General features: G+C 37.9%; 1 protein-coding gene across 5 annotated transcripts in view; it reads right to left on the minus strand.

The window, feature by feature from the left end:
• PARG (poly(ADP-ribose) glycohydrolase) overlaps positions 1 to 23,592 on the minus strand; it is a 130,905-nt gene that overhangs the window by 72,399 nt on the left and 34,914 nt on the right. For all 5 annotated transcript variants that reach the window (XM_043596851.1, XM_043596850.1, XM_043596849.1 and 2 more), the window contains one exon: positions 1,569 to 1,661. In XM_043596851.1, the coding sequence (XP_043452786.1) occupies positions 1,569 to 1,661 (93 nt within the window). The remainder of the gene's footprint in view (positions 1 to 1,568; positions 1,662 to 23,592) is intronic.

Consider the following 23,592-nt stretch of genomic DNA (forward strand, 5'->3'; position numbering starts at 1 on the left):
AAACATTCTTAACCCCCAAAATAATCAACAGTATGATTTTAAATAGAGTAACTGGGGCACCTGGGTAGCTCAGTCGGTTGAGCGACTGACTGCAGCTCAAGTCATGATCTCATGGTTTGTGAGTTCAAGCCCCACATTGGGCTCTGTGCTGACAGCTCAGAGTCTGGAGCCTGCTTCAGATTCTGTCTCCCTCTCTCTCTGCCCCTCCCCCACTCATGCTCTCTCTCTGCCTCAGAAATAAACATTAAAAAAAATTTTTTTTAATAAATAAATAAATAAATAGATAGAATAACTGATTTCTGTTTTCTTAGAGGAGAAATCCTAAAAAGTCATACTTGGGGAAAACTGAAGGATATAAATCTTTTTTTTTTTTTTTTTTTTTTTTAAGTAGGCTCCATGCCCAGTGTGGAGCCCAATAACCGGGCTTGAACTCACCACCCTGATATTAATGCCTGAGCTGAGATCAAGAGTTGGGTGCTTAACCAACTGAGCCACCAAGGCACCCTAGAAGATGTAAATCTGATTATCAAATGCTTAGCTAGATAAAAATAAGAGTGGTTTAATATGAACCAAGATTTTTCAAAAAGTTCATGTCCAAAATGTGTTTCCTTTAATTTCCTTTTTATAAATCTAAAATTTACCTTTTAGATTCGGTCTAGAGAATGTTCATGTGATAAGTCATTAAATAACAACATATGCAGCTCAATTTGCCAAAGATATACTTTGATATCAAACTGAAATGTTAATTTTCACAGCAGAGATTTACTTTTCTTTTTTTTAAAGATATTTTTTAATGTTTATGTATTATTTTTGAGAGAAAGAAAGCAGAGCACGAGTGGGGAGGGGCAGAAAGAGAGGGAGACACAGACTCCAAACCAGGCTCCAGGCTCTGAGCTGTCAGCAGAGCCCGATGCAGGGCTCGAACCAACGAACCGCAGGGTCATAACCTGAGCCGAAGTCAGACACTTAACCAACTCTGCCCAGCTCATGGTGCTTTCTAACTTTTAAAAATGAAAGAAAGAATCTGGTATTAATCAAGAGTCAGTTAAGTGTCCGACTCTTGATTTTGGCTCAAGTCATGATCTCACAGTTTGTGATTGGAGCCCTGTGTTGGATTCTGTGTTGGACCCTGCACTCACAGCACAGAACCTGTGTGAGATTCTGTGTCTCCCCCTTTCTCTGCCCCTCCCCTGCTTGCCAGCTCTCTGTCTTTATCTCAAAATAAATAAATAAACTTGAATTGTTCTAAATCCATTAGTATGTTTTGGGATAATGACCTCTTTTTAAGTTAGAGACTGTTTAAACAAAAAGAGAATAGGAAGTCTAAGTAAGCAAATATCAACAGAGTAAACTGAAGCTCAGAAATTGAATGCTGCATTTTTAATGTCCTTTTGCAGCATTCCCTCTAGCCTCTAACCCTTTCTTCAGTATAGCAAACTCCTCATACTCTTTGACACAAACTGTTTCCTATCTCTCTCTTCTCTCTCTTTGACCCTGACCATTACAGTTTAAAAGAAATTCAGTTGAGTCTCAAGAAAGCTACTGGGGAAAAAGTTATTTCTACTAACCTGGGTGCAAATATTTGGCAAACAGAGTGCAATTTTTACCATATCAGGCAAAATCGACTGATATAAATGTTGAGCTTCTGCTTCTTCAAGTACCTGAAAACCAATAAAATATTTTAGTGAATAATAACCAATGAACAGATGTTTATTATGAAATTAAATTACATACCTGCTTTTCACAGGATCCCATAACGTACATTATCAGTATCATCAAACTCATGTAAAAGTATACCAATATGGGCACTAAGGTGGACTCAGGTAAACTTACAAATTCATTTTCAAATATATGTAATTTTCCTCAATAACCTCTGAAAACTAATTAAGTATCCCAAATATCACATCTCTCTCATATCAACATTTATAATTAAATAAAACACTTGCAAATGAAAAACAGTACATCCTGCCCTTGCTTACAATTAAAAACTGCTAGACCAGTAAGGGTTCTCTCAGAAACCTCAAGAATCCATCTAGCTTCAATAGTCTATAACTTAAAAGAAATCACCATAAAAGCTATAAAAATTATTTCAGAGCACAGTATAATTTTCAAATCTCACATACTGGGTAGCAAACAATGAAGTTTCTGATGACCTTAGAGTTTTCCTTTTCTAGGCACCCTTGGGAAGTTAAAACCACAATTCCCATATCATAATGTGATGCACATCAAAGATAACATTCACAGCCCATTTTACTTTTGTAATTTCCCATCTCTACAGGCTTTAGAAATTAGGTCTTTTAATCCAATTTCTAAAAAGTCAGGACATTTCTTTAAAAGTACTAAAAATGATAATACTGTTAATTTGGAAATTAACCAATTTGGAATTAACTAACCATTTGGAAATTAATTTGTTAACAGTCAAGATTAAAGTAAAACATTTCTCTACTTAAAATTACATTTGAACTAAAGAAAGTCTCACTTATTATCTAGTCTGATTCTGTCATTATTACTGAGAAAAGAAAACTGAGGCCAAGGAGGTTACCTGACTATCCTAGATTGAGACTGTCAATTAGTAATTAAATCAAAACTAGAACCCAAGTATTCTCACCTCTACTCCACTGCTCTCCCCACCTCTCTATGTGACCATGGGATTACTGAGAATACAGACCTTCACAAACCTACAGATTTTCTTTGCTGTAAACTAGAATAAAGGAATATTCATTCGCCTATCTGCAGCTGCACAAGGTATGTGTGTAAACAGAAAAAGTAACAAGTTATTTTACTCTGGTTTTAGAGGGAATTTCTAACACTAAGAATTTTCTTTATCCAGCGCTCTAAAAATCAAACTATACTTACCTCCCTCTTTAAATTGGGACAGTAGAAAAACTAATATTCAGAATGAACAGAAAGATATTTACAATTCAGGGAATTTGGGATTCAATTAATCACAGATACCTAGAAAACTAAGTGAATAACATAAGACAATTATTAATTCTGGGAAAAACAAAAAGTTGTGCTAGAAAAGCAATCATATCTTAGATATGAACAGTGTTTTTACCACCCTGGTTTAAAAAACAGAATATTGATCTTAATTGAAATGAATATGATAACTATAGTGGGAAATGGGAAGTAGAAATAACGCTTATGTTAACGGTGAAGGGGGAAGTGAACGATAGCTAAATCCTAATCCTCTATTAGGGGAAGTTAATACATTTAAAAAAAAAAAAAAAAGAGTTTGAAGTGGTTAAATGGTTGCCTCTTCATTATAAGCCTCTTTACTATAATAAAAATAAAAACTAAATTGAAAAAATATACAGTCATAGAAGTCATTCTACTATTTTAGAGGTACACATTAAAGATACTTGCTTTCCTTTGCCTGAAAATGCAGAAAACATTAACACATTTGTTTAAAAATTCACTTTTCGTACTTATAATTCATCCTTTTGCTTCTTAAAACATATTTTGAAATAATTATGGATTCATAGGAAGTTGCAAAAATAGTATAGAGACGTCCAGTTTACCCTTGACCCAGTTTTCTTTAATGGTTACATTTTACATAATATCAAAAAACAGAAATTAATACTGGTACAGTATCATTCTATGCTATTTTTTATCACATGTACATTTGTGTAACCAACAGCAAAATCAAGATACAAACCTTGTTCTCTATAATCTTTCTCTCCTGCTACCCATTTAGTCACCCCCCTCCTTCCTCCAACCATTCCTAAGCCCTACCAACCACTAACCTGTTTTCCATCTCTACAATTTTGTCATGTTATATAAATGGAATCAAACAGTATATGTCGTTTTAAGACTGAATTTTTGGGGGTGCCTGGGTGGCTCAGTTGGTTAAGAGTCCGACTTCGGCTCAGGTCATGATCTCACGGTTTGTGAGTTCGAGCCCCACGTTGGGCTCTGTGCTGACAGCTCAGAGCCTGGAGCCTGCTTTGGATTCTGTGTCTCACTCTCTCTCTGCCTCTCCCCTGCTCATGCTCTGTCTCTGTCCCAAAAATAAATAAAACAGTAAAAAAAAATTTTTTAAAAAGACTGAATTTTTCATCCAGCATAATGCCCTTAAAATCAACTGAAGTTGATACAAGTATCAATGGTTAATCCCTCCTTATTGCTAAGTAGTATTCCATGGTATGAATATACTACAATTTGTTTAACCATTACTCACTGAGGGACATTTTGTTTGTTTACACTTTTGGGCGGTCACAAGTAAAGCTGTCTTTTACTTTCAACTTGCCTATATCATTATGTCTGAAATGATTTCTTATAAACAACATACAGTGCATCTTTTTTATTCACTTGGTAAATCTCTTTTTTTGTTTAACGTTTATTTATTCTGAGAGAGAGAGTATAAGCAGGAGAGGGACAGAGAGAGAGGGACAGAGAGAATCTCGAGCAGGCTCTGCCCTGTCAGCAGAGCCTGACATGGGGCTGAATCCCATGAACCATGAGATTATGACCTAAGCCAAAATCAAGAGTTGGATGTTTAACCAAATGCTCCCACTTTGTAAATCTCTTTGAATTGGTAGATTTAGACCACTTAATTTACATTTAATTTAGGGAATATTCATTTCATTTTTTATTTTCTATTTATCTGTTCTTTTTTCTTCCTTCCTATGGGCTACTTAAACATGTTTTAGAATTCCATTTTTATCTAAAATGTTTCTGAGTACATCTGTTTGAATAGATTTTTTCTTTATTGGCTGTTCTAGGCATTACATTATATATAACTTATGACAGTTTACTGGTGTCAACATCTTACCAATTCCAGTATAGAAATTTTACCTTAGTTCAAGTCCCTTTATCCTGCCCCATTTATAATTTTCAAATTTCCCTACATAGAAAGAACCACATTAGACCATACTATTTTTGAAAAACAGTTAAAGACAAAATGTCAAACACAATTTAAAATACTCAAGAAAAGTCTATTATATTGACTACATGTTTACTCTTTCTGTTGTTCTTCTGTCCTGATGTTCCAAAATTCCATCTTGTATCATTTTCTTTCTGTTTCAAGAAATTCCTTTAGACATTCTTTTAGGATAGGTCTACTAATGACAAAGTCTCTCCTTTTCCTTCATCTAAACATCATGGTTTCCCCCTTTATTCCTGAAGAATATTTTCATTGGATATAGAATTGTGGGTTGACAATTCTTTCCTTTTAGTCCTTTGAAAATATTTTATCATTTCCTTCTAGTCTCCATGTTTCCTGATGAGAAATCCACTATCATTCAAATTGTTTTTCTCCTATAGGCAATGTGTCATTTCTCTCCTAAAGCTTTCAAAATGTTTTCTTTGCCTTTTCAGAAGTCTGACTTTTAGGAAGTCTTGGCATGGAACCCCTGTTTGGGGTTCACTTGTCTTCTTCACACTGCAGGTTTATGTCTTTTGTAAAATTTGAGAAATTTTCAGCTATTATTTCTAGTTTTAAGCTACTAATTCTTCTATTTTTTCAGCCTTGTCCTCTTTCTCCTCTCCTTGTGGTACTAAAACGACATGAACATCAGATCTTTTGTTATAGTCCCAAAGGTCCTTAAACTCTTTTTTTTTTTAACATGAAATTTAATGTCAAATTGGTTTCCATACAACACCAGTGCTCATCCCAACAGGTGCCCTCCTCAATACCCATCACCCACCCTCCCCTCCCTCCCATCCCCCATCAACCCTCAGTTTGTTCTCAGTTTTTAAGAGTCTCTTATGTTCTGGCTCCCTCCCTCTCTAACTTTTTTCTTTTTTTCCCCTTCCCCTCCCCATGGTCTTCTGTTAAGTTTCTCAGGATCCACATAAGAGTGAAAACATACGGTATCTGTCTTTCTCTGTATGGCTTATTTCACTTAGCATAACACTCTGCAGTCCCATCCACATTGCTACAAAAGGCCATATTTCATTCTTTCTCATTGCCAAGTAGTATTCCATTGTCTATATAAACTACAACTTCTTTTACATTCATCAGTTGATGGACATTTAGGCTCTTTCCATAATTTGGCTATTGTTGAAAGCGCTGCTATAAACATTGGGGTACAAGTGCCCCTATGCATCAGCACTCCTGTATCCCTTGGGTAAATTCCTAGCAGTGCTATTGCTGGGTCATAGGGTAGTTCTATTTTTAATTTTTTGAGGAACCTCCACACTGTTTTTCAGACTGCACCAGTTTGCATTCCCACCAACAGTGCAAGAGGGTTCCCGTTTCTCCATATCCTCTCTAGCATCTATAGTCTCCTGATTTGTTCATTTTAGCCACTCTGACTGGCGTGAGGTAGTATCTCAGTGTGGTTTTGATTTGTAGTTCCCTGATGAGGAGCGACGTTAAGCATCTTTTCCTGTGCCTGTTGGCCATCTGGATGTCTTCCTTAGAGAAGTGTCTATTCATGTCTTCTGCCCATTTCTTCACTGGATTATTTGTTTTTCGGGTGTGGAGTTTGGTGAGTTCTTTATAGATTTTGGATACTAGCTCACCAAAGGTCCTAAAACTGTTTTTTACTCAGTCTATTCCCTTTCTGTTGTTCCAAATGAATAATTCTGTTATTCTTTTTCAAGTTCATCATTTGTTTCTTCTGTCATCCCATTTCTTCATTGAGCTCATCCACTGCATTTTTTAAATTTCCGTTATTCTATTTTTCAGTTCTAAAATTTCCATTTGGTTTTTCTTTATAGCTACTATTTCTTTGCTAGAACTATTTTTTCATTGTTTCAAGCAGGTCTATAATTGCCCATTGAAGCCTTTTGTGATGGCTGCTTTAAAATCTTGTCAGATAATCCTAGAAGCGCCTGGGTAGCCCAGTCAGTTAAGTGTCCAATTAAGGCTCAGGTCATAATCTTGTAGTTCATGGGTTCGAGCCCTGCATTGAGCTCTGTGCTGACAGCCCTGGGCCTGAGCCAACTTCGGATTCTCTCTCTCTCTGCCCCTCCCCCACTCATTTTCTGTCTCTCTCAAAAATAAACATTTATAAATACATAAATAAAATCTCATCAGATACTTCCAATATCTCTTTTATATTAAGGTAGGTATCTATTGATTGTCTTTTCTCATTTCAACTCAGATTTTCCTCATTCTTGGTAAGGAGTCATTTTGGTTGAAATCTGGATACTGTGGGTATTATGTTATGAGATTCTAGACCTTATTTAAATCTTATTTTAGCAGGTCTTCTGTTACAGGGGAAGGCAAGAGCTGCCTTATTACTGCCAGTTCAGAGTAGAAAGTCAGGTTTTTTACTTGGTGAAGAGTGGGGGAGGCATCCTGTACTACTCAGTTGGGGGTAAGAGTTAGACCTCCCCACCAGGCCTCTACTGTATTTTTTCTAGGGCCCCACAGACCCTTGTTGGTCAGTCTTCTCTCCACCTTTCAGAGTCTTCTCATATTTATAAAAAAATTTTTTTAATGTTTTTATTTTTGATTGAGGGAGAGAGAGAGAGAGAGAGAGAGAAAGAGAGAGTGAGGGAGAGCGAGCACGAGCAAGGGAGGGGCAGAGAGAGAGGGGGAGACAGAATCCAAAGCAGGTTCCAGTCTCTGAGTTGTCAGCACAGAGCCCGACGTGGGGCTCGAACTCCTGAACCACAAGATCATGACCTGAGCCCAAGTCAGACGCCCAACTGACTGAGCCACCCAGGCACCCTGGAGTCTTCTTATGTTTATATAGTGTCCAGGGTTTTTAGCTATATTAAGCAGGAGAGATGGGGAGAAATGTCTACCCAAATATTTTTAACCTCAAGACATTTAACCTTATGTGTCTAAATGGGCTGACAGCTGCTTCTCCTTTGGGCACCTGTACTTGTCTTTTAAAATTGACATATGAGTAGTTGCTGCCATGCTTTGCTGACTGTCACAAGCTTTAAAATATCACTTATTTATCTGATAAAGCATTTTTGTACTGGACTTCTTCACAACTGTCAACACTTCAGAGCTATGTCTAAAGCTGCTTTGGAAACAAAAACAAGAACATAAAAAACGTCATTTGAGAACATAACCAACCCAACTACTGCTTGAGACAGAATGCATAATTTAAAAAGCTACCTTGATCTCAACCCCTCTCACATATTATTATTTTTATGTGAATGTTACTGTTTACAAATTATTATTTATTATTAATCTGTACACTGCAAACCAAGATACAAGCGGTGAAAGGTTTTTAAAATGTAAATAATTTCGGGGCACCTGGGTGGCTCAGTCGATTAAGCATCTGACTTTGGCTCAGGTCATGATCTCACAGTTTGTGGGTTTGAGCCCTGTGTCAGGCTCTGTGCTAACAGCTCAGGGCCTGGAGCCTGCTTTGGATTCTGGGTCTCCCTCTCTCTCTGTCCTCCTCCCCTCCTTGCGTTCTCTCTCTCAAAAATAAATGAACGTTAAAAAAATTTTTTAATTACAAAATTAAAATGCAGGGGCGCCTGGGTGGCTCAGTCGGTTAAGCGTCCGACTTCGGCTCAGGTCATGATCTCACGGTCTGTGAGTTCGAGCCCCGCGTCAGGCTCTGGGCTGACAGCTCAGAGCCTGGAGCCTGTTTCAGATTCTGTGTCTCCCTCTCTCTCTGCCCCTCCCCTGTTCACGCTCTGTCTCTCTCTGTCTCAAAAATAAATAAACGTTAAAAAAACAAATTAAAAAAAAAATTAAAATGCAAATAACTTCTTCACTTGCAGAGTAACAAGAACCTTAAACAATAAATAACAGTTATAATACATCATATATTATGTTTATTTATAATAATGGTGATGATGATTATAAGGAAAATAAACATTAAATAGTAAAAAGGAGAGCTTCATTAAATTTTCCCAAAAGTAAAGCCCTGCCCTCTACTGGAAAGTCTGCATAGATAATTATATGTAGCAAGTGTTTCTGCATATGAATGTGTGTGCATGTATTGTGTTTTTTCTAGTCCCACAAATCCATTATGCATGTCTCAATTCAAAATTGAAACAATGAGTTCCAAAATTATAATATTATTTAGTTCATTGCTTCTTTTTAAACTTTGAACCTGCTTGTTAATTCAACTGGCCAATAAACAAAAATCTTGAGTATTTATTATGTGCCACTGTGCCAGGAACGAAGACAAAGCTCTATGCTCTCTCTGTGACCCCCTCAATAGGTCAGCCTTAACCCTGAAGGGCAGTCATCATAGTGACTGTGGAAAGGCTAGTCCTTTAGCAGGTAGAAACATGGACAAACTACTAAAATAAAGTAACTGATTTGCCAAATGCCAGAACATTATGAATGATTTAAATATCTAGAAGAATGCAAATAAGAGATGTTTACTTATTTCTTCTTTCATAGAATACTTGACCAACTAAAACCAAATCTGTGAAATGTGCTCTAACACTACAGACATATTCATATGTGCCTAAGTACAGTATCTAGCACACAGAAAGTATTAAATAAATAATGACTACTGAACTTTGAGAGAATAAGTGAAATCTGTACCTGATAAAATCAGGAAACTACCATCATTTTACTAAAGGAGGAAGTTTCCATAGATATACTTCTTCAAACAGTTCATAGCAAACAACTTTTAAAAAGTGTCCAGTCACAAATCAGTGAACATAATAAACACCTTAAGCCATTCCATTTTATCTACTGGTCTAAACCTAGTTAGATCCCAGTAAAATTCTGAAATCACTAATAATCTACTTTAATGAAAACGTTCAAAAAAATTTTATATGTAAGGTCTAAACTACATATAAATAATTTTATTTAATTATTAAATGAAATTTTAAATTTTATTAAATAATTTTTCAAAATAAAAAGTATATCACACCCCAAAATCTGAAGAGGAAAAAACTCATAATCCTATGACCCTGAAATTAAAATAACTGCTCAACTTTGTTAGTTTTTAACTAAATGGTATACTATATTTTTCTGTGGCTTGTTTTTTGCCATAAGAGAAAGCCATAGAAGTCCTCCATGTAATAGAATGATAAATGCTACACAGTATTCCATAGTATAGATGTATAATTCTCTATCGATAGTAACTATTTTTCCCAACATTAAATGAAAATTTTAAAAATACAGCAAAGGGGCGCCTGGGTGGCTCAGTTGGTAGAGAGCCCAACTCTTGGTTTCAGCTTAGGTCATGATCCCAGGGTCATGAGATCGAGCCCCATGTCTAGCTTGGCACTGAGCATGGAGCCTGCTTTAGATCTGTATTCTCTCTCCATCTTCCCCTCTCCCCTCTACCCCCTGCTCCCACTTACTCTCTCTAAAAAACAAAAACCAAACAGCAAAGTAAAATAACTATACACTGAATACTCATACACTCAGTAGTTTCTATGATTACATTTTTCTATATTTACTTTTGTCATATATCTACCCATCCATCAATCCATCTTTAAATGCATTTTGTGTTTTTTTTTTTTCAACGTTTATTTATTTTTGGGACAGAGAGAGACAGAGCATGAACGGGGGAGGGGCAGAGAGAGAGGGAGACACAGAATCGGAAACAGGCTCCAGGCTCCGAGCCATCAGACCAGAGCCCGACGCGGGGCTCGAACTCACGGACCGGGAGATCGTGACCTGGCTGAAGTCAGACGCTTAACCGACTGCACCACCCAGGCGCCCCTTTAAATGCATTTTGAAGTAACTGGGGACATCAGTACTTTCATCACTTCAGCCTGCATGTCAGTAAGCAGTATAGTTTAAAATTTAATATTTAGTTTAATATTTATTTACAGTTTTTTTCCTTTGAGGTAAAATTTACATACAGTGAAATAAGCTAACCTTAAGCGGTATACTTAAGTGGCGTGTTACCATTCAACAAATTTTTACAAGGGTATACACCTGCATAACCCAGACCCCTACCAAGATATAGGACATTATCAAAACCCTAAAAGTTCTCTCATGCCCCTTCCCAGGAAACTCCTATCCCCACACCTGAGGGACTACCATTGTTCTAAATTTGTTCTATTATAGATTAGTTCTGCCTCTTGTAAAACTTCATATGTTGGAAACAAAGGACCTGTTCTGTTTTATGGAAGGCTTTTTCCCCCTCAACACAATATTTTATCAGTGATTTTGTTCCCTTTTATTATTTTATTCCACTGTATGAATACACCACAATTTGTTTATTCATTCTCTTGCTGATAGACAACTGAGCTGTTTCCTGGTTTTGGCCAATAGGGAAAGATGCTATAACTTTCTTGTACAAACACAAGACTTTTTGTGTACATACTTTCATTTCTCTTGGGTATAGAAAGCAGCAGAATTAATGGGTCATAGGGTAGGTAAATGTTTAGTTTTCTTTGTTAAGATTTTTTAAATGCTTTTTATTTATTTTGAGAGCGCAAGCACACATGAGAGTGTGCAAGTGGGGGAGGGGCAGAGAGAGGGAAGGAGAGAGAATCCCAAGCAGGCTCCGAGCCTTGTCTCAATCCCACAAACTGTGAGATCATGACCCCAGCTGAAATCAAGAATTGCTTGTATAACTGACTGAATCACGAATGAGCCACCCAGGCGCCTCTAAAGGTTTGTTTTCTAAAGAACTGCTACATGTTTCCCACAATACAAGATAGTAGTATCACTGTACACTCCCAACAACAAAGTGTGCGAATTCCACTTGCTCCACATCTCTACTTACAGTTGGGTCATTTTAGTTTCAGCCTTTCTAGTGCTTATGTATTCGTATTTAGAATACATAAATACAATTCATTTATTTGTTAGGTAAACTTGTTGCAGATATTTTGCCCTGTTTTTAAGTTTGCCTGTTCATTTTCTTAATGCCTTTAGGTGACAAATATTCATTAATTTTTTTATGGCTAATGCTGAGTCCTATGAAATCTCTGCCTAAGTGACAAAGATGATTTCTTCTAGAAGCTTTATGGTTTTAGCTTTTGTATTTAGAATTATTTTCCATACATGCTGTGTAGGGGAAAGTATATGTATATCCCCCATGCATATATCCAGTTTTTCCTGCACCATTTGTTAAAAAGAGGTTTCTTTTCTCCCATTCGATTGCTTTGGCACCTTTGTTGAAAATCAAATGATTATATGACCATGGGTTTTCTTGGCTGTCCACTGAGCCATTTGCTTCTTTGTTACATTTCGTTTCTATTGAAGTTTAATTAACATACGATGTTATATTAGTTTCAGGTATATAACGATTCAACAATTCTATATTACTCAGTGCTTATCACAATTTGATTCTCATGCCACTGTCACACTGTATTAGTTTCCTTAGGCTGCTAAAGCTAAGTGCACAAACTGTGTGGCTTAAAACAACAAAAATTTATTCTTTCACAGTTTTGGAGGCTAGAAGTCTGAAATCAAGGTGCTGGCAGGGTCATTCGCCCTCTGAAAGCTCTAGGGAAGAATCTTTCCTTGCCTTTTCCTAGTTTTGGTAGCTACCAGCAATCCTTGGGGTTCCTTGCCTTTTAGAAGCTTTCAAGAAATCGTAGCTACGATTATGATGATACATATTTTACCCTCTTACTTGTTTAACATTCTACTACACTTAAATGACTAAATATGCAACAAGACTTGGTTCATGTTTCCCTGTGAAGCCTTCCCTGATTTTCCTAATTGCTCCTTCTTCTGTGACTCTATAGTCACACACACATACCTGTATTATAGCACTTATTATAGCTTATTATAATTATTTACATGGTTTTTCCCTCTCCTCTCATCTGTGAAACACTGCAAAGGCAGGGAATGTATTTCATACAGCTTGTATTCCAGTACCAGGCACAGTATTTAGTACTCATTATTTGCTGAATAAAGAGTTAATGAAAAGAAAAACATCACATTTTATGTTGAAAGTATCGCTGAAAAATAGAAAGCACAAAAACTCTAAAGAAACTATAGCTCAAAGAAGGTAAAGCGATTTCCCACACTCACACATAGTGGCATAAATCAGGACTAGATGCCAGGGCTTTGTCTGCCAGGTTTTAGAGTACAGAGCACTGGCCAAGAAACTGGTAGACTATAGAGGTGCCGATCTGCACTTACTCTCTGTGTTAACAAAACATTTCTCAATTCTTTATTTCCTCATCCATAATAAGGATCATTCTAACTCTGTTTAACTTACAGAGTTATGAAGGCTCAGATGTAACAGTGTTTTATGAATTCTAAAGCCCCACACACAAATGCAAAGTAACAGTAATAATCATAATCTAATGGGCCAGTAAATCACTACCTTACTGGAGCCTCCCTCTTTCTTCATCACCCCCACATCAATTAACTGCCAAGTCCTACTGACTGATCCAGCAGGAACTTACATATTCATTACCTCTTCTTAATCGCTACTACTAAGCTACCCTGACTCAGCCCCTCATCCAATCTCCCCAAGAGTGCTGTAACAATCTAACTGCTGCCCTACTGCCGGCCCACCTTCAGTTTCTGCCCAAGTACACCCAGGTGTGTCCCTGCTCCACTTGAAAGCTTTCAATGCTTTTCAATGCCTTTACAATACAGTGCAAACTCTTTGAACTAATAACCAACTATTTGGCCCTAGAATGTTCATCTAGTCTTGTTTAGCACATGCACACACCACCTTCTGGGCATTTTACATACCAGGCAGCTCAGCAATTTACTCACCACTAGCACCTACCTGTGCTGCCACAGATACAATTTGTGCTACACCTGTATCTTTCTTACTCAAAAAATTTTTTAAATGTTTGTTTATTTTTGAGAGAAAGAGTAGGAGCAGGGGAGAGGCAGAGAGAGGGAGACACAGAATCCAAAGCAGGCTCCAGGCTCTGAACGGTCAACCACAGAACCTGACCAAACTCCCAGATCGCAAGATTATGACCTGAGCCAAAGTCAGGCATTTAACCGACTGAGCCACGCAGGTGCCCCTTTCCTACTCAACTTTAAAACTTACCTAACCTTTTGATGTCCTGCTTAAACAACATGTTGCTTCAAAGTCTATCCAAATTTATTCACCAGGTAGAAGGTAACTCTCCCTCTTACAATTTATCTGTACTTTTTTTTCACAAGACACTTAAGACTTTCTGCTTTATATTGTGGTTATTTATGGATATGCCTACTCCTGCTTACTAGAAGTTCCTTTAAGACACAATTTATGTTGATTCACTATGCCTAGAACAGGATATTCATATGTAACATTATGTAACATTCTCAATAAAAATATTTGTTAAATTAACTGACATTTTGTATCATAGTTAGGTATTTTACAAATTTTCCTCTTCCTCCTCTCTACTGTCTATGAGAATCTCCACTGCTTAGGGCAAATACTAGAGTTTCTTTCTTTCTTTCCTTCTCTTTTCTTTTCTCTTTTCTTTCCTTCCTTCCTTCCAAAGAAAAATAAATTGGAGCACCTAGGTGGCTCAGTCGTTAAGCATCTGACTTCGGCTCAGGTCACGATCTCAGGGTTTGTGAGCTCCAGCCCCTCTTCCAGTAAAAACACAAGCTCCACTTTGGGTGAGCCCTGCTTCTCTTTCCCTCTCTCTCTCTCTCTCTCTCTCCCTCTTCTTCTCTCTCTTTGCCACTCCTCTCTTTCTGCCCCTCACTCGCTTGTGGCCTCTCTCTCTCTCTCTCTCCCAAAAAAAGAAATTAAACTGCATATGGATTGAGCTTTCTATAATATACCTAAAACTTTTTATCTGTAATACACTTAAAACCTACTGGAGCTACCTCTAGAGCATCCCAAATCTGAGAGACAGGTTCATATTTCAGAAATTAAAAAGAAATCACTTAAGTCAGAATTATCAAGATCTTTGAGATCCACCTATTCTTCAGGGACGTTTTTAGACTATAAATTTAAATGTTAGAGAGAAAAAAAAACAATTATAGCACTAAATTATGTAAGAGTAAAAAATCAACTGGAGAAGGTGAATGTTTCCTACATTTATTTGTGCGTGACTCAGGCTGACACTTTGAAGAGAAGAATGTGACAGCTTACAAGAAAACAAACTCACTCACTCCCCTTAATTTCTGAAGGCTCATGCAAGTCTGACAGGCCAACCACAGGGTGATCTCTCATGTGTATCATCCATGACAATTATGGCTTCAATAAAAATGTTCTCCAAATTTTAATAAAGCCCAATTGGTTTTCAGGAAATAGCTAGCCTAATCTCTTCATATTTAAGAAAGCGTATTTCAGAAATTAGTGAACTAATTTGTGCACCTAATTAAGGCTGTCTAAAAATTTTATCTTAAAGCATGAAAAGAGGTATGAAATGAATGCAGTGGAGGAGGATACGGTGATATGAAAGGCTGAGCGCTAACAGGGGTCAGTGTTGGTGGCACAGGGTAAAGAGCTATGCTGAGAGGCCATCCTGCCTCTCTATTACCTTTGTTGGTTTTCCTCTTCAAACAGCAATTAAGAGTTTCCCTGTGAATTTTCAAAGTGCTGTGTCTAAATGTGGGAAGCACATTTAAAAAAATCACAGCTCATTATAAGCATTTGAAATGATTTAAGGATAATACAAAAGAGGTCTTAGAGTATTTATCTTGCAACATACACTGGAAATAATCTGTACCTGTCATTATATTAATTTGATTGTTGTTTAATATGGGGAAAATCAGGCTGCTATAGACACTTCCTATTCTTCCCCATCATTGGTTATCGGGAGCAGAAGAGGAAAAAAAAAAAAAAAAAAAAAAGGAAAAAGATTGCTAATCAGCGGAATCTCATCTTATTCTGAATCTCCAAGCCCAAAGGGGAGCTCTAATTAGCCAGTACAGGGAAGAGGAAGGAGGAATGAAGTGAGAAAGAGCTTTCCTGGGGATCCTCACAACTCCATTTCCAGTCTCTCCCAATCACTGTTCTATTGCTCAGGACAGAACTCTGCACTAGTTTCTTACACCATTCAGAAAACAAGCCACCAATGTCTTAAAATTCATGCATTTTTGTAGATGGGTGTGGAAATTTCACCATTATATACTCCTAAATCGAAATAATTAACAACTAGTCTGGGAACACAACCAATATGGGAGGAATATCTTCATCTAATTCTTAAAACAAAATATGCCTCTAATCAAAAGCCACATCATTTCCTACACAAATTTCATTAGATTATACATGAATAGGATTGTGTAGGTTTATGAAACATAAAGGAAGCTCTTCTCTAAACAGTATTTACTGACAATGACAATCTTTTTTCGTGCTAATAATAAAATGCACAGAGTATTCTTACCTTAGAAAGGACAAAATATAATAACACAACCTCATTATCCTCTGTCTCCAAAGAAGAATTTACTTCTCAGTACTGTTATGGTAAATGATTACTCTTTAGGGAACAATCCCACACTAGCACAAGATACTCTGATAGGTCTTTCTCATCTCTCACTCCTATTACCGTATGACTGCATGGCCATATCCATCAATCATGTTAGCAAACACAACCAAACCACAATGCTATTATGGAGAAGCTAACACATATTTTCAATACCATATAGTCACACTATTATCCATCTTTTATAGCCAGGCAATCAAACTGAACATGACAAGATTTCAGACAAATAGCTAATGGTAATATAAGTTTTCTTCTAGTCCTGGAAGCAAGATGAACTTAATTTGTTCAACAAATATAAGTTCAATCTTTTACTATGGTTTATATTTTTAAATTTAACAAGAATATTTTTGAACTATAAGAAATAATTTAAAATTACTTATTTTTATTTAAAAATTTTTTTAATTTTTTTTTTATTTTAAAAAAAAAAATTTTTTTTTCAACGTTTATTTATTTTTGGGACAGAGAGAGACAGAGCATGAACAGGGGAGGGGCAGAGAGAGAGGGAGACACAGAATCGGAAACAGGCTCCAGGCTCTGAGCCATCATCAGCCCAGAGCCCGACGCGGGGCTCGAACTCCCGGACCACGAGATCGTGACCTGGCTGAAGTCGGACGCTTAACCGACTGCGCCACCCAGGCGCCCCTAAAAATTTTTTTAAATGTTTTTATTTTTGAGGGAAAGAGTGCAAGTGAGCGAGCACAAGTAGGAGAGGGGCAGAGAGACGTGAACAGAGGATCTGAAGCAGGCTCTGCGCTGACAGCACAGAGCCCTACACAGGGCTCGAATTCAAAAACCATGAGATCATGACCTGAGCCGAAGTTACACACTTAACTGACTGAGCCACCCAGGTGTCCCTTACTTATTTTTACTTTTAAGTAACTTTTAAGGTAGTTCAATGATAGCTTCTCACACATAACTGGAAAAATAATTTGCCATATAAACGAAGTAATGTGCATACATAAAGTGCATACATATATATTACAGTGTTTAATTCTTAATTTAATTCTTAAATTATACAGTATGAGTCAACAATCAATATTATAGTACAAACTTCACTCTTACTAACAAAAGGCTGAAACGCATGATTTTCCCAAAAGGTGTGAGGGTGCCCCCTGGTGGCAGATTCCTTGCAGAAAACAAAGAAATGTATTAACAGAAAATAAACACTATTGCAATGAAAATATCCTTTAAAAAATTTGACCAAGTTCTACTCAACAACTCAGTTATTTCAGGCAATACCCAATGTAGAAAAAATTCAAAATGTGATCAAAGAATGTTGAGAAATCTCTGAAGTTCACTGTGAAAAGATCTGACCAGCAGCGATTTCCAAGTAGCAAGACCAACAAGATATCTAACACAGAAGGAATCTGAGAGATGACTTCAGCCAGCACAGAACAAAACTTTCTAAGCTGTCCAGGATGGTAGCCACCAGCCACATGAAATGACTTAGCATTTGAAATGTGGCCAAGTGTGACTGAGCAACTGAATTTCATATTTTATTTCACTTTAAATTTTAAAAAAATGTTTATTTATTGAGAGAGAGAGAGGAGGAAGGGGCCGAGAGAGAGAGAGAGAGAGAGAGAGAGAGCATCCCAAGCAGGCTCTGCACCTGTGCTTGGGCACAGAGCCCAATGCAGGGCTCAATCTCACAAACCATGAGATCATGGCCTGAGCCAAAGTCAAGGGTTGGATGCTTAACCAACTGTCCATCCAGGCACTCCTATTTCACTTTAAATAGCCATCTAAGGCTTTGGCTACTGTTTGGACAACACAGATTTAGTCCTACTTGCTACTGCTACTCCATTGCAGAGAAAGTCACCAGAGCAATCCAAGGAAGAGTCAAAGTTTCCAGACATATGTAGAAAAGGATGGTACAAACACATATGACTAAACCTTTACCTTTTGTTTGGGGATATTTATTTATTTGAGAGAGAGAGAGAGAGAGAGAGAGAGAGCGCGCACAAGCAGGGGAGGGGCAGAGAGAGAGAGAGAGAGAGAGCGCGCGAGCACAAGCAGGGGAGGGGCAGAGAGAGGGAGGGAGACACAGAACCCAAAGCAGGCTCCAGGCTGTCAGCTCAGAGCCTGACGTGGGGCTCAAACCCAGGAACCACAAGATCATGACCTGAGCCAAAGTCGGTTGCTTAATCAACTAAGCCACCCAGGCACCCTTGTTTGGGCATTTTTAAGTACAACTAATTTAATTCAATTGCACTGAGCTACTTTTGGTAACTGCAATTCCTCTTAGAATACAGAGGAGTCTAAAAATTGCCCAGTATTCCTTTTGAAATAATTCTGGCTTTATAGCCTATATAAAACTGAAGATATGTGATGACTTGTATAGCATTTAGCTACAAGAGTTTAAACTCAATTATCACCTGGGGTATCCATTCTTTTCTTACATGTAGAGAATAAAAAGGCAAATGGGTCCCTGAACTGTGGATTAGCTGAGTTCAGGAATCCAAAAAGAGAACAGCCCAGGTGGCCCCACATCTACTTAAGTACTCTAGTAGTATGTTGCTGTTTAGTTCAAGCACCTATTGAGTATTCACTTTGTCTGGGACATCACATTGAGCACTGTGAGGGAAAAACACAAAGGCAGACAACCCAAGGTGTCTGCCCTCCAGAAATTAACTACTTTTTAGGGTAAAAATGGCACACAAACAACCATAAGGGTTTTATGTGTGCTGGCCTTACCTTTTCTTGATACCAACTGCCAATCCCAAGTGATCAGCTATCACTTTATATAAGTAATTCCTAAATCTTCCATTAACAAGCTGTCGCTTAAGACCCATATCCCACATTTTTTAAAAGTTTATTTATTTACTTTTGAGAGACAGCACACGAGTATGCATGCGAGTGGAGGAGGGGCAGAGAGAGGACAGACAGAAAGCCAGGCAGGTTCCATACTACCAGTGCAGAGCCCATCCTGGGGCTCAAACCCACGAACCGTGAGATCATGACCTAAGCCGAAATCAAGAGTCGGATACTTAACTGACTGAACTACCCAGATGCTCTGACCCACATTTCTGTGTGATCTACTCTCCTTGACTATCTTGAAATTAGTTTAAGAAACATTTACCAAGCACCAGCCATAAGCTAGAAAACACTAAGATGCCCTGGAGAAGTTCAGCCTCAGGAAGGACGCAGACATTTAATAGATCATGCGTTATGCGGCAAATGCATGGAGGTGCATGCAGGACTACTGAAAGCACAGAGAGAAGTTTTTAGTAGATACTAGCAAGAGAGGAAAAGAGTTCTTGGAGGAGATAAAGACTGCTGGGTCTGAATAGGTGGATTAAGAGCAAGCAAACGGCATGCCAGGGAATCACAAACAACAGTCATTAGAATATCAGGTTTGGAGCAGGAAAGCGGCAAGAAATGATGCTGGAGTAGTGGCAGAGGCAAGGCCATGGAATACCATAAATATAAGAGTTGAAAATAGATGAGGTGCCACATAAGGTTTGAAGATATATGCCTCAGATAGTTCACTTTGTGTGAGCAGCATGAAGGATGGATTTGAAGGGAGCAACACTGAGCATGGGGCTCAGCTGGATGACTGTTGCAATATACCATCTGAGTCACGACAACGGCGTGGATTAAACAAGTATGGTAGAAATAGAGGTGAGGCTCAAGAAGTGTTCAGGAAGTAAAATTATGGTGTCTTAATATAAGAAGATGACAGAGAAAAAGAGCTAAAGATTTGAGTGTACCCGGCATTAAGTGGTATTTAAAGCTCTTGACACTAGGTTAAGAGATAGGGACTTAACAAAGAACAAATCAAATCACAGGAAGGTAAAGGGACATGAACAAGGACAAAGTCCATGACAGAAGTGACAGCTACACTAGCACTAAAGGATAAGCAAGGTTAATCAGGCCTTTGGGAGAACGGTGATGCCAGAAAAGATATAGGGACATAAGTATCCTAAGGTATAATTCCATTTTGGACTTGCTGAATTTAAGGAATGGAATAAAACTAGTGTTTCCTTTGAGATAACAAGAAAGAGACGAATAAGGAATATCCTGTTCATTGGAGGATGCTGAGTGGTATCCACAGCCTCTATCCATCAGAGGCCTGTAACACGAAGCGAAAATGTCTCCAGGTACTGCCAAATGTCCCCTGGGAAGCAGAATCACTCCTGAATGAGAACTACCACAACCAACTATAGCAGTGAAGAGCTAAAACTGGAGTGAGAAGCACCTGGGTTGAAATCCTAGCTTTATCACTTGAGCAGCCTTGATTTCAGTTATTTGTAAAATGGAAATGTTAGTGTTTACCTAATGGGGTAGTTGTGATAACTAAGTGAGATAAAACATACCACTCACACTGTACTTAGTACATAGTAAAGCTCCCAGTTATAAGGACCTCCACTGTCTCTACCACATAATCAAACAGGATGTTGTAGCAAACATCAAGGAGATCATCTACAGGAGGAGAGGAGGGGCGGAGAAGAAGGGGTTAAGTTTGGGAGGAAATAGGGCTAACCCTGGATGGGTAGGAGTTTGCAAGTGAATTGAAGCTCAAATGGTCTCCACTTTAGGATGTCCAGGCTCAAAGAAGGAAAGGATTATAAAGGAAGATGGAAGTCAACTACAGGGAAAGAGGTTGAGCATTTGGCTGCTCAACCAGTGAGCTGTGATAGTAATTAACTTTCCACTCCCAATGGAAGATGCCTTTGTGCTACAGATTGAATGCTTTTGTCCTCTCAGAATTCATATGTTGAAACCTATTCCTCCAATGCAATGGTATATGAATGTGGGAACTTAGGGAGGTTAATTAAGTCATGAAGGTGAAGATGTCATGAATGGGATTAGTGCCTTTATAAAATATAAGAGACCTTAGAGAGCTCCCTTGCTCCTGCCTTGTAAGACAGCCATCCATGAAATAGCAAGCATGGTCTCACCAAACACCAAATCTGCCAACACCTTCATCTTAGCCTTGACATCCTCCAGAACTGTAAGAAATAAATTTCTGTTGCTTATACACCACCCAGTTTATTGCATTCTGATATTAGCAGCCTGAATGAACTAAAACACCTTGTTCATATCTGAGCTGGGCTTCCCAGGGTGGAAGTGGATCAGACCAATAGCATTACTTGGGCCTTCATTTGAAAATATTCCATATTTCACTATGCTGGAAATGGTTCTTGTTGCAGAAAATGTCTTTTCATAGTGCTTTTCAAGTAATCAAAGAGCATCTGAGGCAACAAGGTACCATGCCACTAAGCTTACTAAAAACTTCTTTAACACTATAAAGAATTATTGCTCAGACAGCTTAGACCCTGACTGCCTTGTGCCGTGAATCGTTACCTGTCATTTACCATAGTAATAAGTCACAGGTACATACTTTTTACGACTAGTACCAACAGTAAAATATGGAGAAGATTATTAGCTCAGTCCTCATTAGATGTAGCTACAATACTCTGCTGCTACTAAAGAAGTACTCCCTGAATCAAGAGGACAATGGACCTATTTAGCCCTTATTAGCTAGTTTACCACACTGTGTATATAGATTACACATTGAAACAGTATATAAATTTGAAAAGCAAGTTGACATTCTGTTTTTATTTCCTTTTATTTTTATCTTCAGATATTGCATACCACAAAAATCCTTCCAGTTGTTAAATATGACCTTACATGTAAATAAAAGTGTTAGCAGCTTACTTAAAAGAAATATAGGGGCACCTGGGTGGCTCAGTCGATTGTGCATCTGACTTCGGCTCAGGTCATGATCTCGCGGTTTGTGAGGTCGAGCCCCGTGTTGGGCTCTGTGCCGACAGCTCAGAGCCTGGAGCCTGCTTCAGATTCTGTGTCTCCCTCTCTCTCTGCCCCTCCCCTGCTTGTGCTCTGTCTCTCTCTGTCTCTCAAAAACGAATAAATGTAAAAAAAAAAAAATTTTTTTTTAAAAGAAATAAAGAATTTATTTTTAATGAGTAGGAGAATAAGAAGAGTAAATGTAAATTAATTTAGTAGGAATTATAAATCAAGGCATTACAGCCAATTGAATAAAAACAAAACAAAACAAAACACACTTCAAGCTAGTTGAGAGAAATATAAATCATGAAACAGATTAAAACACGGAATTATTATCACCCCTCTACCAGGTAATAAAATCAATGCCACAGCAACATTGAAAAGTAATGGTTTCCATAGTTATTTGAACCAAATGATTAAGGCTGGAGTTACAGGACATTAATGTACTAGCTTTATTTCATTATTAGAATACAGGAAAAATTCTACTGAATGGATTTTTACTTTTAGGTATCTATAATTTTCATCCTCCTTGTCCTCTACACACACGAATACAATACAGTGTTTCACAAACACAAAATAACAACACTAATTTCATCAATGACCCAGTGCATGGAAGGTTCTACTAAGACTGATTATTCATAATAACTCAAAAAGTTTATAAAGCAAGGTGCCTCATTCCAACTGGAACAATTAGTCCTATAGAATATGCACTATTTAAAATAAATCATGAATTTTATACCCTCAATGTATGCTCCAATCCAAAAGCATACCTTAACCACACCAGGGGGGAAGTCTACATATTTCACATGAGTCTAAAATTTAATATTTCAGTGACTACGATTAGCTCTCTTTTGGCTCTTCCAGTTCTCATGAATTAAATTAAGTCAAGCTGTAAAGCAATGCAGACCGTATTGATTCTAGAGACTGTCAGTCACCAGGGGAAGAAGCCCAAAAAGGCTACATTTCCACTGAACTCCAAATCAGAGGTTTGAAAGTTAGAGAGATAAAGACATTAGCTGTAGTCTTATGAAACATTCAAGGCTGCTTTCATTTGATTAGGAATTTGCTACAGGCTTTTTATGACAAATATAACAAGGACACTTTAAATCTTTTAAGCTTTGGGGCGCCTGGGTGGCGCAGTCGGTTAAGCCTCCGACTTCAGCCAGGTTACGATCTCGCGGTCCGTGAGTTCGAGCCCCGCGTCAGGCTCTGGGCTGATGGCTCAGAGCCTGGAGCCTGTTTCCGATTCTGTGTCTCCCTCTCTCTCTGCCCCTCCCCCGTTCATGCTCTGTCTCTCTCTGTCCCAAAAATAAATAAAAAATGTTGAAAAAAAAATTTTAATCTTTTAAGCTTTGAAGAAAGATCCAGAAAACAGATTAGCTATGAAGAACTTCATTTAATTGGAAACCAATGAGGAATGTGTTTATATACATTCATGAATTACTTCTGCATTACCAAAAAAAAAAAAAAAAAAAAAAAAAGGCTATCGTTGCCACAATCTTTATTGGTTATAGGTTAAAGAAATTTGCTCTGATCTGAAATGGTGATTACGACAACCTGCTGCCTTACGTCACTATTTCCCAAACTATTCTAGAAAACACTAACATTCCATGAAATGTTTATAGAGCTGGGGGGGGGGGGGGGGTAGGGAGC

This window comes from Prionailurus bengalensis, chromosome D2 (genome assembly GCF_016509475.1).
Source record: "Prionailurus bengalensis isolate Pbe53 chromosome D2, Fcat_Pben_1.1_paternal_pri, whole genome shotgun sequence".
Taxonomy (NCBI): Eukaryota; Metazoa; Chordata; class Mammalia; order Carnivora; family Felidae; genus Prionailurus; species Prionailurus bengalensis.